The sequence below is a fragment of the Bubalus bubalis genome, chromosome 2 (assembly GCF_019923935.1).
Source record: "Bubalus bubalis isolate 160015118507 breed Murrah chromosome 2, NDDB_SH_1, whole genome shotgun sequence".
Classification (NCBI taxonomy): Eukaryota; Metazoa; Chordata; class Mammalia; order Artiodactyla; family Bovidae; genus Bubalus; species Bubalus bubalis.
The window spans coordinates 187,032,622-187,046,486 of NC_059158.1; the positions used below are offsets into that span (position 1 = coordinate 187,032,622).

The window sequence follows — 13,865 nt, forward strand, 5'->3', positions numbered from 1 at the left end:
ACCTACCTAAACTGAACTCAGAGGCTCTGCGCCTCTCTCCCGGGCACCCCATGCCCAGGATCCAGCTGGACTTGCCTCTGACCTTTGCCCACCACCCTGGTACCTGGAAGACACTCTCCCGTCTCCCTCTGTTTCAACCCCACCATCCCCCCAGGACCTGCATCATGTGGCACCCCGTTGAGAAAGCCCCCCGTCCCTCCGGGATCTAGACTGTGGGTGTGTCTTCTGAGGCTGGGGGTCCCGGCCCACCTGTGCCCTCTGCTGGGCAGGGTCTCCGTCTGAATTATGACCGTGCACCAAGGAGGGGGGGTGGGGATGTGGCCCCATGGCTACCCCGGGCCTTTAGTCCTTTAGACTCTGTTCTCCACATGACCCCCAGCACTGAGTCCCACCTGAACACCCACCCAAGCCCAGCCCCCCTCCGCAAGACGTCACGGCCCTCTTCTTCCTGTCAAAGCTCCAGATCCCATGCGGCTTACAGACCCTCTAATTCTCAATCACCCCCTTAGGGGCGGGGAGCAGGGGCTCATCTCCTGTGGGACTGGGGATGCCCCAGAGGAAAGAAGAGAGGTGCCTGGACCAGAGAAACGGTGGACAGTGTCCCCCCTCCTGGGAAGCCTCCTTGCCCCCCGCCATGGCGGGGGCCCTGTTGGGAGGAGCCCCAGACCACCCCTGAACCCACCTTGAGGAACTCGAGGAAAGCAGGTTTGGTGAGACAGGCCTTCTTGATGATGGACATGGCGTTGGTGAAGTTGTTCACGTAGTCACTGTACACGTCTAGCACCATGGACTTGGAGAACTGAAACAGGCGTGGGGGCAGCCAGGGAGGGTCACATCCAGGCGAGGGGGCGGGCGGCACCCCCACCTCCCCGCAGCCACAGCCCTCCACTCCTGGAGGGTCTCAGCTACCCTGGAGGTCAGGAAACCTGTCTCCTAGTGCGGGCAGCGGACAGGGCGCAGAGGCGCAGACACCAGGTCACGGGGGGGGAGGCGGTGGTGCCGGGGAGCTCGGCTGCCGGCGAGGGAGCGGAGGGCCTGTGCTTCACATCCCCCACCCCACGCCCCCCACCGAGGACGGTGCTCCCAAAGCAGGCTCTGCTAACCTGACCCTCTCTCACCCCAGGCATCTCTCTGGGGCCCACAGACGTCCGTTTCAGAAACCTTCAATCCCCTCCTTCCACAGATGGGGAGCTGAGCCCAGAGGGAGCCCAAGTTTGCAGGGGGCACTGGGAACAGGCAGATTGCCGGGCGGCGTACGACCCAGCGGGCTGGCCCTGACCCGCCTTGGGGTCCTCCGGGGCCGGGCCCTGCTCGGTGTGAGCGCTCCGCGGGGGGGACTGGAGATGGGCCGGGTGGCTGCCCACAGCGGCCAGCCTCCTGGGGGCGAGCCCCAGACTGGGACACGTCTGCCAGGACACGCGGCACGTTGTCATGCCCTCCCCGGCTTAGGCCGGGCCGACTGGGGCGCTGCTACCCTCGGGACCCGCTGGCGTGGACACGGGGAGCAGAGACGCAGGAGGCCGCCGGAGCACGCCCGTCAGGGCCGCGGTGTGGGCCTCGGCGGGCCGGGGAGGGGGCTTGGAGACACCTACCGAAGCCACGAAGAGGTCGCCGATCTTCTCGGTGGAGTCCCACTCGGCCACGCGGGAGGACAGGGCGATCTGGAACATGGAGTGGCAGTGCAGGATCTCCTTGACGCGGAAGAACACCGCGCGGCACTTGCGCGCGCTCAGCGCCTTGGGCTCCATCTCCATCAGGGGGTTGCGGTAATCCTGCGGCGGGGCGGCGGGTGAGCGCCCCAAGGCCCGCCCCCACTGCCCTCAGGGCCCCCTGGGCGCGGCGAGCAGAACTCCGCGGACCCGCGCTCCCCACCCCGCCTGGACGGGTCTCCGTGAACGCAGCAGCCTGGGCCTTTCCACCGCCCACAGCCCACCCCGTGACTTCGGTGGGAAGCTGGGTTTGGGGGAGACGCCTGCCTGCAGGGGCGCCACGGAGGCAGGCCCCAGGGGCTGGCGCGGATCGGCTCTGCCCACAACTGAGCCAGTCTGCCTGACGGAGCAGTGGCAGCGACCAGTGGCAGCGACGTCACAGTGAGACCGAGAGCCACGGTCTCCAGCCGGCTTTGTCAGAAACACGGGGTATCCTGTCTCCACCTACCCGAGGTCTGGGCCCCTCCACTGTGGATCCAAACTCGGCAGGGGAAGCGAGTGTTCTGAGCATTCTCCCACCCCAACAATGCCCCTCCCCGGGGTCCTTACAGACAGCCCACAACATCCCTGAAGAGTCACTGATTCCGGAACGTAAACTAAATAGACCAGGCCGCACACCTTGGTCATGCAGGGATCTACTCAGCACTTCCTGGGCATTCTGATGGCAAGGGAGCGGGTGAGCCCGACACCCCACCCCAGGAGCTCCCAGACATGGGGAGCTGTGGCCCCTCCCTGGGGACCCCAGAGGGACGAGGAGGCAGGATCTCCTCCAAGCACCAGAGGGCTCACAGTCGCAGGTCCAGGCCTGGGGCTCAGACGGTAAGAATCGGCCTGTGGTGCAGGAGACCTGAGTTAGATCTCTGGATCAGGACGGTCCCCTGGAGGAGGTTATGGCCACCCACTCCAGTATCCTTGCCTGGAGAACCCCATGGACAGAGGAGCCTGGAGGGCTGCAGTCCACGGGGCCACAAAGAGTCAGACGCGACTGAGCACCATTGGGTTTTCTCTCAGGGCCACGGGACAGACCTCATCTCACTGAACCCCAACATCGTTTCAGAAAACCCAGTCATCCCGTGAGCACCAAGGCACCTGGAATTCTCGGTGTCCCCCATTCGGAGCTCCTGCTGCTCCCTAGAAACACTGGCTTTTGGCTCCTTCCCTTGAAAAATGCCCACAGCCCCCAAACACTCCTTGTAACGTGCCCCTCGCAGGGCTCCTGAAGCCCCTGGAGTCATACCTGGAGGACCCGCTTCAGAGAGTCCACGTAGCTGCCCTCGCTCTGCACGATGGAGCCAAGGATGTGCCTCCGGACCACCTGCTCAGGCAGAGAGCATCATCAGTCAGCACCCGTGCCAACGGTGCCAAGGGTGCCCAGGTGAGCACCAGGAGATGGGGAGAGGCGTCATGACAGCCAGCGGAGCAGCAGGAAGTGGTCTCTCCCAGAGCCACTCCTGGACCACTGGAGCCCAGCAGGCTGGCATCACCACCCAGAGCCCCTGCCCACCCACCCCAGACAGACGCCCCATGCTCCCCAGATGGCAGCATGTGGTCCGGGGACGCGGGGACTCCCGGGTCCTGCCTGGTCTCTGCAGGCCCATCCAGGGATGGGGAACCACCACGCTTCTCCACGGGACGGGAGGCCTCCTCCGTCTCTGGACCACCCTTGTACAGAGCTCTTAGACGGAACTGAAATCTCAGCTCCCACCACTTACAGATCTGATCCTTAACCGACCCCTCTCCCAGAAGACAGTCCTGAGCGCATACCCCCACCCTGCTCAAGTGGACTCTGCTTCAGGCTAAGCACCCCAGCCCTTCCCTTCCCCTCTCTCCCCATCTCAGCCCAAATCAGTGTCTCCCCGGGGCGGCCCAACCAGCACCCACTCAGGAAGCCCTCACGTGGACACAGCAGCACACAGGGGCGGGGGCGGGGCCTTTGCTGCACACGGGGGCGGGGCCTTTGCTGCACACGGGGGCGGGGCCTTTGCTGCACACGGAGGCGGGGCCTTTGCTGCACACGGGGGCGGGGCCTTTGCTGCACACGGGGGTGGGGCCTTTGCTGCAACCGGGGGCGGGGGTGGGGCTTTTGCTGCACACGGGGATCACGTGGCTTCCACCCTGGACACTGACTGAATTGCTCTGGGGTGCTACCTGGCTAGCAGGGCTTTTTAAAGCCTCCTGGGTGAACCCATTGTGCAGCAAAGCTGGGACAGGGCCTATGAAAGGTGTCATAGGCAAGCGGTGTCTGAGGGGGGAGCCTGCCCACCTTGGCCCGGGGCTGGGAGGGGACCCCCAGTGCGCCCCCGAGCCATCCTGAGCGCGGCGGCGCAGGTGCCCCCTACTACCATCCCTCCTGACGCTGGGGCACCCTGTGCCTGTCTTCCCGCTGCCCTGCCTGGCCTGCGCCTGACTGCGCCACCCCCCGGCTGTGTGACGAGCCAGGCCACCGCCCCGCGAACGGAAGCTCTGTCCAGGACTCCCAGTCTCCGGGGTGCCCAGAGCAGCCCTCGGCCTCCGCCTGCTGACAAGGGGGCAGTCCTATGCCGCGGGCGGCCAGAAGCTCCCCTGGCCTCTCTCCAGTAGACTCCAGGGGCCCCCACCCCCAGCTGTGACCACCAAAGCATCACTGGATATGGCCAAACGTCCCCTGGGGGCAAAATCACCTCCAATGAGAGCCACTGGCCTAGAGCAACTAACATCGCTGCTCCAAGAAATGAAAGAGGCTCCCGACCCGGCCAACACCAGAAAGGGGAAGCCCAGCTGCTGGGCGGGCAGGTTGGGGTCCTGCCTGGCTCTGAGCTCTGACGGTGACTCACTGCACCAGGGAGGCGGCTGGGGGCCGCCGCCCCGATGCTGCCAGGGCCCCGGCAGAAGAAAGAGGGAAGGAAGGAGGCAGACGGGTTCCCGAGACGAGAAGTGTGGTCAAATCTCTCATTTTCAAAAGGGGTGCAACACCAGGATGTCCTGCCAACGCCAGCTCGGCTAATCGCTCGATGCATTTGCCACCCCAACGCGTCTTGCCCAGAGCCCTCATGACCAGAGGGAGGCAGGGTCACCTCCCAGCCTCGTAGAGGGGAAAACCAGCCATGGGCAGGGCCTCAGTCATGGCTCTGCCACGGGGGGTCCCAGGGCACGGGTGCCCTGATCTCGATGTGACCCTCCGGGAGAAGGAAGGCACCACCCAAGAGCCAGGCTCCTGGGAAACCTGCAGCGACTCTGGGGTCTGAGCTGGTGACAGGTGGGCAGACGGGGGGGCCAGGCGCCCCCAGGGTCCCCTCCGAGCTGGCTGAGCTCGATGCTGCCCAGCTCTCTCTTGACTGCAGTCCATTTCTTCCAATACCTTTGTTCTTTTTGCAGGAGCCGCTCTGGCTGCCTCGAGGCTGGGCAGCAAGGGTGCCAGGGGCAGCCCCGCCCCACCTGGCATGGCAGCGCCAACCCACAGGGTCCACTGTGTCCAGCCTGTGGTGCAGGTCGAGTGGGGTCCCAGGAGGCCCCTTGCCCAGCTGGACTCTGCCACTGACCATCGCCTCACCTTCCAGACCCAGATGGGTGTGGCCCCGGGCAGCAGGCTGGGACCCACCATCCCACCCCCTGGGGACACCCACACCCCCACAGACCTGCTGCGGGGTCAGGCCGGCTGGCATGGGGCCCAGCTCCGGGGCTGGGGGTTTGATGTCCGAAACGCTGACCTCCAGGAGCCCCATGTCCTCCTCCTCCGAGTCACCTGCAAAGGGAGCTGGGCTGGTGACACATGCCGGGCGAGAAGGACGCACCTGCTCATACTCCAGGAGCCAGATCCGCCACCTCCGCAGCCCAGGGCCCTGGGACGAGCAGCTCTGCAGAGCGGCTCGTAGGGTGCAGCCCTCCTCGCATCCTCTGGGGAACAGCCTGCCCGGACACAGAGGTGAGGGGCGATGGAGCGAGCAGGGAGAAGGCCACAGGGGCTCAGCTCTCAGGACCCACTCTTCCAAGTCCCTGGCCCTGCTCAGACCCGCCCGCTTCTGCCTGCCAAAGGCCAGGCCGCCCATGTCCCCATCACCAGGCACTAAAAATAGTTTTATTCTGGACGCCGAAAAGAGGGAAGAAAGCAAGCCCTGAGAACAAGCTGTTTGGCTCTGTGTTTTCATCCCCAACCCTCCCACCAAAAAAGAGATCCAACAGGGAAAAGGCTCAGCTGGAGTCCAGCAAGGGACATGGACGCGAGTGGGGGCGGCTCTCAAAGGGCAGAGCCGGGCAGACAGAGTTGGGTGGAGAGGCAGAGTCAGGCAGGGCGCAGGTCCAGGAGCGGTGGACCCGGGCCCGGGGACACGGGGCCCCGAGCAGCAGACATGGGCCCAGGGACACGGGGCCCGCGGCCTGCGGCCCTGGGAGCCGGGTCAGCAGCTGGGGCGGCGGGAGGCGGCTCCGGGGAAGAGGGAGGAAAGGCGCCCGGGGTGGGGCGGGGATGGGCTGGCGGGCCTTACCTGAGCAGGAGACGGAGGAGGAGGAGGAGGAGGACGGGCCACGCCCGGCCGCGGTGGGGTGGGCACGGGGGAGGGCCCCCTGCCCAGCCCACATGGCCCCCTGGGCCCGGCCCCGCACCCAGCCCAGCCGCCCGGCCCGCGGCTTCCTCTTCCCCCACGCGCCCCGGGGGAACATTCTTGGCCGGTGATTTGAGCCAGCTGTGGCTATTAATAACGCCTCTGGTGGGAGGGTCACTTTAGGAAAGGCTCCGGGCTTGCAGGCGGGGTGGGGAGGGCCCAGGGATGGGGAGGGTGACCAGGGACCGTTCTGGCCAGCCAGCCTGCCCGCCCCGTCCCAGCTCCAGGCCTCTCCGGGTGTGGAAGGGCTCCCCGGCCCAGCGTTCCCTCCCTGATCGGGGCCAGGGCTCCCCACGCAGCTTGCAGTCAAGCACATGCCGTGGCGGGATTAAGCCCATTTCACAGATGAGGGGAAGGACCGGGCAAGGTCACGCGGCCAGGAGGCTGTGGCGCCAGGGCGGCAGCCGTTCACCGAGATGTTGTCCAAGCACCAAACACCTGCTTTCTGGGGCTCCCCCGGGAAGAAGGCCTGCCGCACAGGGCGAGCAGCTGTGCTGGGCTCTTCCCATGCACCACTTGGTCATCCCCCTGAGGCCCCCCGAGATACAGGCCCGATCAGCCCCAACATACAGATGAGGAAACCGAGGCACAGGGAGGCTCACGTGCACGGATTTCAGGAGGGTGCGGAGCCTCACCGTCCTGCCTGGGGTGGACGCCTGTGCTCACGGGGCCCTGAGCCCTCGCCCCCGGCCTCACTCCAGCCAGAGGAAGCCTCTTCCGTCCCCTCCACGCCTGTGCATCCCCAGCAAGACACTCACCCACTCTGTGCCTGTTCCCTCGTGTCCAGGGAACAAGACAGCCCTCTGCACCGGTTTGGTGCTTATAAGGATTGAATGAGAAACCGCAAAGCTCTTAGCAGGGTGCCTGGCACCCCAACAGACACTCGACAAACGCTGACTTCTTGAACATCTCATCCTCCCCACCTCCGGAGCGTTACCCACGCCGGCTCCCCGGCCGGAAGTGCCCGTCCCCACCCTGTGCCTCTGCCCGAGGGCCCTGGGTCTGCTTCTCCTCTGCTCTCAGCCCCGATCCTTCGTTCCCACGTTCTAGACTCCCTGCCCCACGCTCTCGCCATGGTGCCCCACCGAGCAGCTGGCACCCCCTGTTGCACACCTGCCTCCCGCACAGTGCCGGGCGCTCCTGGGGCAGCTCATCTAACAGTGTGCCTGCACTCAGCGTGGAGCGTGGCACTTAGCAGGGCTTCCATAAGCGCTGGCTGGTGGGGAGGCGGGTGAACAGACACAGGCGCCTTCAAAGACGAGGTCGGGAGGGCCTTCCCCGCTGGCTCAGCCGTTAAGATGTTGTGCTCCCCAGGCCGGGCGCCAGGGTTTGATTTCTGGGCAGGGAAGTAGATCCTGCAAGCCCCAACTAAAGCTCCCACGAGCTGCAGCTAAAAACATCCAGCTCGCCGCAAGAAGACCTCACAGGAGTCAACGAAGACCCCTCGTGCCGCAACTAAGACCCAGCTGAGCCAAATAATAAATATTGGGAAAAAAAGCAACGATGAGGCCAGGTGAGTGTGAGAGGCAGAAGGCTGAGGGCAGGGACGCTGAAGGGAGAGGCCCACGGGTCCCAGGAGAGACAGGGCCTACCTACCAGAGCCTGGGAAGCAAGCCGGCGCCTGTGGGGATCAGGCCCTGGCCCCACCATCAGAGGAGCCCGGACACCCAGCGACCTCACCCCGCGTGCCTGCTGGCCCAGCCTGCCCCAGCGCCTCACCCAGGACGTCCTTCCTGTGCAGAAAAGACACTTTGCGCATGACGGCGATCCGCGTCTTCTCCAGCCCGTCCTTGGTCCCGCTCTTGGCCGCCTTCATGAGCTGGGTCATCTGGGCAGAGGCAGAGGGGCTGGTCAGGGATGCAGGAGGAGGCCTGGGGACACCCGCCACCACCCAGGGGGGAGCCCGGAGCCCACCCCCTCCCAGGGCGCTGGCAGCTGAGGCCAAGGGCGGGGCCACCCCGAGGCCTCCTGGGAAGGGGCTCACGTCGTGGGGGGCCTCCCTGGGGTCACCCTCTTAGGGCAAGAGGACTTTCTCACCCAGCTTTTTGTCTTGAGGGTCCAGTTAAGGACATGGAGGGACACTGGGGAAAAGCCTCGAGGCCTGGAGTCCTAGGCCTGGTTCAAGTTCCAGCCCCGCTGCCCCCCGGCCGCCCGACCCTAGACGAGACACTCAACGTCCCCGAGCCTCAGTTTCCCCCAAGACCCGCCAGGGCCTGAGGACTGAACGGACAGGGCGCAGGCGAGCACGCCGACGGTAAACGGGTAGTACAAGTGCCCGGGCTCCCTGCAGGGCTGACGACGACCGCAGGGCTCCCTCCATCCCACTGGGGCACCCCTTCCCCCGCCCAGACAGCCACGCTTCTGCTGAGCCTCTGCCTGGGAACCGAGGAGGCTGGGTGCCACAGAGCCGGGCACAGCTTCCCCGGGCAGGCACAGGCCACCTCCCCTAACCCACTGCCTTGTCCCCTCAGCCAGGCCACCTCGCCCCCCAGTGAGGCCACTTCCCCAACGCACGGCCAGTGCTGGAAGTTTCTGCAAGGCAACCCCGCTGCCCAACAAGGCAGCTGCCAGCCACACGTCACCACTGGCACTTGAGAGCTGAATGGTGCGATGGAGGACCTCAAGTCCCGGCGATATTTAACTTTAATTAACTTAAACATGAAGATCCACGTGGCCATCACAATGGACAGCATAGTTCTAGGAGACCGCCTCCTCCCTGAAGCTCTCTGCTGCAAGTGGGGAGCACTCATCTGGGGGGCCCTGGTCTCTGCCCTCACTATCACCATCCTCCAATCCATCTCCCAGTCCCCACTGTAGGGGCCCTGGCACTTCTCGAGGGTCTGGGCCAGGAAGGCTTGCTGAACACCCAGTGGGCACTGAGGCTGCAGGCTTTCAGAACAAGCCAACTCTCTGGAAATAAGCAACAGCCAGTGGGGGTGGAGTGGGGCTGGGGAGGGAAGGGAAGCTCCCGGGCCCCTCCCTGCACCTAAATGGTTCGACTTTAGAGCAGCGATTCTCGGCCTTTTGGAGAGATGGTGGGGGTACCACACGTGCCTGTGAGAATCTAATGAGAGAGACAGATGCTGACCCCAGAAACTGCACAGAGATGCCCACCCTCCTCTGGGGGGTCATGACTCCCGGATGGAGGCCTTGGTCCTGGAGCCCAGTTCCTGTCTCAGCAGGGAGCCATTGGGGGGCTGCCCTAGGAACCCCCAAAGTGGTCTTTGGAGGAACCATCAGAAGCTCTTCCTGGGCAAAAAAAAGAGCAACAGGCAAACATGCAAGAGCCATCAACCTACTGTGTCAACCTGCCACCTCCTCCATCGCACGGCGCTGAGGACGGGACAGGCCGGGAGAGCACCCTGGCCCCCACACCGCCCTCCACCATCGCACGGCGCTGAGGTTGGGGCAGCCCGGCCACCTCCACCATCGCACAGTGCTGAGGACGGGGCGGCCCGGGGCGACTCGGGGGACAGGCCGGGAGAGCACCCTGGCCCACACATCGCCCTGCACGCGCTCTCTGCAGCCGCTGGGCTGAGGCTCCCTGAGAAGTCACACCTGCCCCCGCCCCCAGCACGGACTCTCAGAGGGGCTCTGAATAAGGGACCTGCAAACTTTAAAGCGCCTCTCCCCCTTCTCCGGAGACGCCTCCGGTTCTGAGGAATGGGCTAGGCCGCAGGACGGAGGGCGAGCAGGCTCTGATTCCTACAGACCCAGGCTCGAGTCCCAGCTCAGCTGCTGACCGCTGCTGTGACCACCAGCCACTCACCAGCCTCACTGATGCTAAACGGCAGGTATAGGGTGGCGGCCTCCCGGGCGCCCGGGGAGAAAACGGTCAGACACACACGTACCATCGGTCAATGCGCTCTGAGCTCTGGGGCGGCGCCCAGCGCAGCACTAAGCGCTGGACAGATCGGAGCTCACACCCCCCGGGGACCGGCTCTCTTACTGCCATCATCTCACGGGCAAGGAACCCGAAGCTCAGAGAGGTCAAGAGGCCTGCCTGGGAGCACACAGTGAGCCGGGGCGGAACTGGGACTCAGATCCAGGCCTGCAGGGCGCACGGCGCACAGCAGCTACCCGGTGAGCAGAGTCCACTCCTGTCAGCAGCGTCCCCTACGCTGAAGCAGGAGTCCCAGTGAAGAAGCGGCGCTGAGGCTCTCGCTCTGGCCTCCTAACCCCGGAGCTCTCTGAACGGCTCAGAGGGGGAGGAATGTTAAACATCACCAACAGTCACACTTTTCAAGCTGTAACCCAGACCCACCTAGCCAGTCATCCCATTTGCAGATTCCCAGGCCTTGACCCAGATTGGCAGAATCAGGCTCTTTGTGAGTGGAGCTCAGGAATGTGTGTTTTTCAAAGCACCCAAGGGATTCTGAGGGCCATGAAGCTTGAGAGCCCACCCAGGAATTCCCATAGACAGATAAGGGGTCACTGAAGGGTGGGGAGAAAGAAAGGCGAGGACGTGGACAGGAGCAAGCCAGCCGGCAGCGTCAGCCAAGGCAACTGGTGCGAGGCGCCAACAGGGCCCAGGGCTCGAGGCATCCCACCCTCTGCAGCCCCCGAAGCAGCAGGAAAGGCCCCCGGGCACCCCCAGACTAGGAGGGACAGGCAGACAGTACCTTACAATCACACTTGTGCTTCAGCTCCTGCATGTCTCTCCCCCCGACTCTTAGAGCCAGGATGTCTCTCTTAGTCCTGACGCATCTCTCCTTTAGCCTAGTCAGGTCTGGAGAAAGCTGGAGCCCCAGGCGGCCAAGCAGGAGGAGCAGGTGAGGGGCAGGGCAGGCAGCAGACCAGACACGGCGACAGAGGAGAAAGGAGACTCGGGTGAGGCAGCGGAGAGACAGCTTGGGGCAGCAGGATGGGGGCCTGGGGACCAGTGGGCTGCTGCTTGGGGTCAGCTCCAGCAGCGTCCAGCCCGACACGCCAGCCAGCTGGGGGTCGGGGCTCAGGAGCTGGGGGCAGGGCGCGGGAAACAGCCCAGGCCCCTTCCCAGCGCTCAGAGGACAAGGGCTGGGTCCCCGTTATCTCCCCGTCCGGGGGGCCCAGCGTGGGGCTCCTGACATAGGAAGCTCTCAGTTTCTGAGATGGAAGGGTGGTAGGTGGCTGGCTGGGTGGGCGACAGACAGATGGTAGACAGGCCCACGGATGAATGGATGGACAGATGAATGGATGATTCTACACCTGGGCAAATGGGTAGAGGGACGAACAGACAGTCATAAATGAATAAAAGCATGGATGGGTTAGTGAGTGGACGGAAGCGGTGCTATGCTGGTAAACAGTAAACCCGTGGTTCTCCAGGAGCAAGTGCCCTGCTCTGTCGTATTTCCTGGTGCGAACACGCGCGCCACGGACAGTTTCAGGCTGCCGATGTGACGTCACTGAGCGTGAGGCTGGGAAGGGATGCACGCATTTGGTTCTCGGGTTCTTACAAGCTAGGACGAACTGGCTGGAGCCGGTCACTTGGAGGAAGGGTGGACGGACAGAGGGAGGAACAGCTCGGGGAGGGAGGAACGGGTGACTGGATGGAAGGACAGGGGCTGACTGGCTTCGTACTATCTGGGGAGATGGACAGAGATGCACGAACAGACAGCCACTCAAACTCGTGAACTACAGGAGCAAGGGTGGCATTTGGCAAGGTACAGAGACGACCAAGACTGGAACTTATAGGAGAGCAGACAGCAGAGGGACCAAAAGCATGAGCGAGAGGCAGGGAGGCTACTTTCAAACCTCTGTTCCCGCTCACCAGCTGCAGAGTCTCTACCTCTCTGAGTGACAGCTTCCTCACAGGTAAAGCGGCCATAGTACCCAGCTCACAGTATCATTAAGGTTAAACAGACAAAGCAGACAGAACCTAGAGCTCAGTGCATTCAAACTAATGGAAGCTAGTGTTCTTGGACTGTCTCTCAAATACCAAGTGCCCAATATTTGTTGAATGGATGGACAGTTGGCTGGATGGACGGATGGACAGATGGATGGATGGATGGACACGGCATTTTCTTTCCAACCCGATGTGATGCTGAGTTGGGGTTCTACCACTTACGGGCGCGTGGCCTTCACCACATCATTTAACCTCTCTGAGGTTCTGTTGCTCAGGTTCTCTGATCCTAACAAAATGAGACTCTTTTTTTAATGAGACTCTTAAAGCAAATGATATACAAACCACTCTGAGGTCTCAGGAACAATAAATGAAACTGCTCCGTAAGCTGTACCACACTGGGCAAAGGTTCGCTATTGATATGCAAAGTAGCGGGACAGGGAAAGTCCTGAGAGTTACTCAGACTCCAAAAAAACCGGAGTCCTGTTTCATCTGCAAAAAAGACTGACGTGACACAATCCTGAAGGCCCCGGGCCTCCGCCTCTCTGACCCCGAGGGTCAGAAGGACTAGGTCAACTGCAGCGGCCAGATCAGAGTCAACCAGCTGAGCTCCCAGCTGGCTCTGCTGCCCAGGCCTCTGACGGCCAGACCACGGTCACCTTAATTATGAAGAAGTCCCAGTCAGAAAAACGTTCAGTGCAGCTCATTTCACAGCTGGAAAAGGCACCTCCCACTGACCGTGGCCCTCGTGAACCTGGACCAGGCTTCCGCTTAGGTCTGGTCAGGGGCTGCTGAGGGGTCCCTCTGAGAACCCTCAGGCGTTCTCTTTGGCAAAAGTCCGCCCGCCGAGGGTTGGCCTGGCCAGACCCCTGCAGGAGGGGCTCCCCTGGTTCTTTCACAGCTGCACAGGGTGCCAGGCCCGTCAGTCTCCAAGGGCAGGACCCGACACAGCCCATCTCTGCTGTCCGAGGCCCCAGAGCGCACAGCACACAGGCAAGCAGAGGGGCCCCGGAGACACACAGCAGCTGCCGTGCAAGGCGTGGGGGCAGATGCGCCCCCGCAGCTCAGGAGGGGCTCTGGGGGGCGCCTGGGCAGAGGTGGGTGTCAGAGGAAAAGCCCTGCACCATCCGCAGGGACCTGCTCTTCGGGGAGCAGGTGGGCCGGGCCCGAGGCCAGGGAAGAAGTCCTCGCAGTAAGAAATTCCAAGAACTCTGCCACGCCGTCTGTGTGCTGAGGAAGAGCTGGAGGGTGTGCGGGACACAGGTCCACAGGCAGCCCCCCCGGGGCCCACCTGGGGCCAGGCCAAGCTGAGGGCTCTCCCAGCGTTTCTCAGAGCTCTCTGAGAAGTCCCAGTCAGAAAAAGTCCCCCTTGGGGACCCAGGGCTGTTAAAAAGCAGGTGGCCAGGCCCCATCCAGCCCTGGAGCTGGGAGTGAGGCCCCAGCGTCTGCAAGTTCAACCACCTGCCCCCGTGATCCCGATGCCCATGGGAGAGGCCAACCTCCACATTCCTCGCCTCCTGCCCAGAGAGGGCCTAACGCTTCCCTCTTGGTCCCCAGCAAGAAGGCAGGGGGCCAGGAATGCGGCCACGGGGGACTTGGAGGGACAGCCAGAGGCTTAGGACAAGGGCTGGCCCAGGCCTGGAGTCCCACCTGCCCGCACTCTCCAGAGCCGCGCTGGGCACACAGGGCCCACCCTCCTCTCAGGAGGCTCCCCTGAGGGCATGGCGGCTTCACACCTTGAAAGCGCATAAGCAGGAA

The 13,865-nt window shown here is 63.6% G+C and overlaps 1 protein-coding gene across 14 annotated transcripts in view; it reads right to left on the minus strand.

Annotated features, from left to right (window-relative positions):
• The window catches only part of ARHGEF10L (Rho guanine nucleotide exchange factor 10 like), a 170,607-nt gene that overhangs the window by 67,420 nt on the left and 89,322 nt on the right, over positions 1 to 13,865 (minus strand). For 9 of the 14 annotated variants that reach the window (XM_044938210.2, XM_044938204.2, XM_044938207.2 and 6 more), the window contains 6 exons: positions 10,909 to 11,025; positions 8,006 to 8,114; positions 5,324 to 5,430; positions 2,947 to 3,024; positions 1,593 to 1,772; positions 683 to 799 (listed from right to left, as the gene is read on the minus strand). In XM_044938210.2, the coding sequence (XP_044794145.2) occupies positions 683 to 799; positions 1,593 to 1,772; positions 2,947 to 3,024; positions 5,324 to 5,430; positions 8,006 to 8,114; positions 10,909 to 11,025 (708 nt within the window). Of the gene's footprint in view, positions 1 to 682; positions 800 to 1,592; positions 1,773 to 2,946; positions 3,025 to 5,323; positions 5,431 to 6,169; positions 7,882 to 8,005; positions 8,115 to 10,908; positions 11,026 to 13,865 lie in introns of those variants that run through there. The other 5 variants (XM_044938213.2, XM_044938211.2, XM_044938212.2 and 2 more) reach the window with 3 other exon arrangements.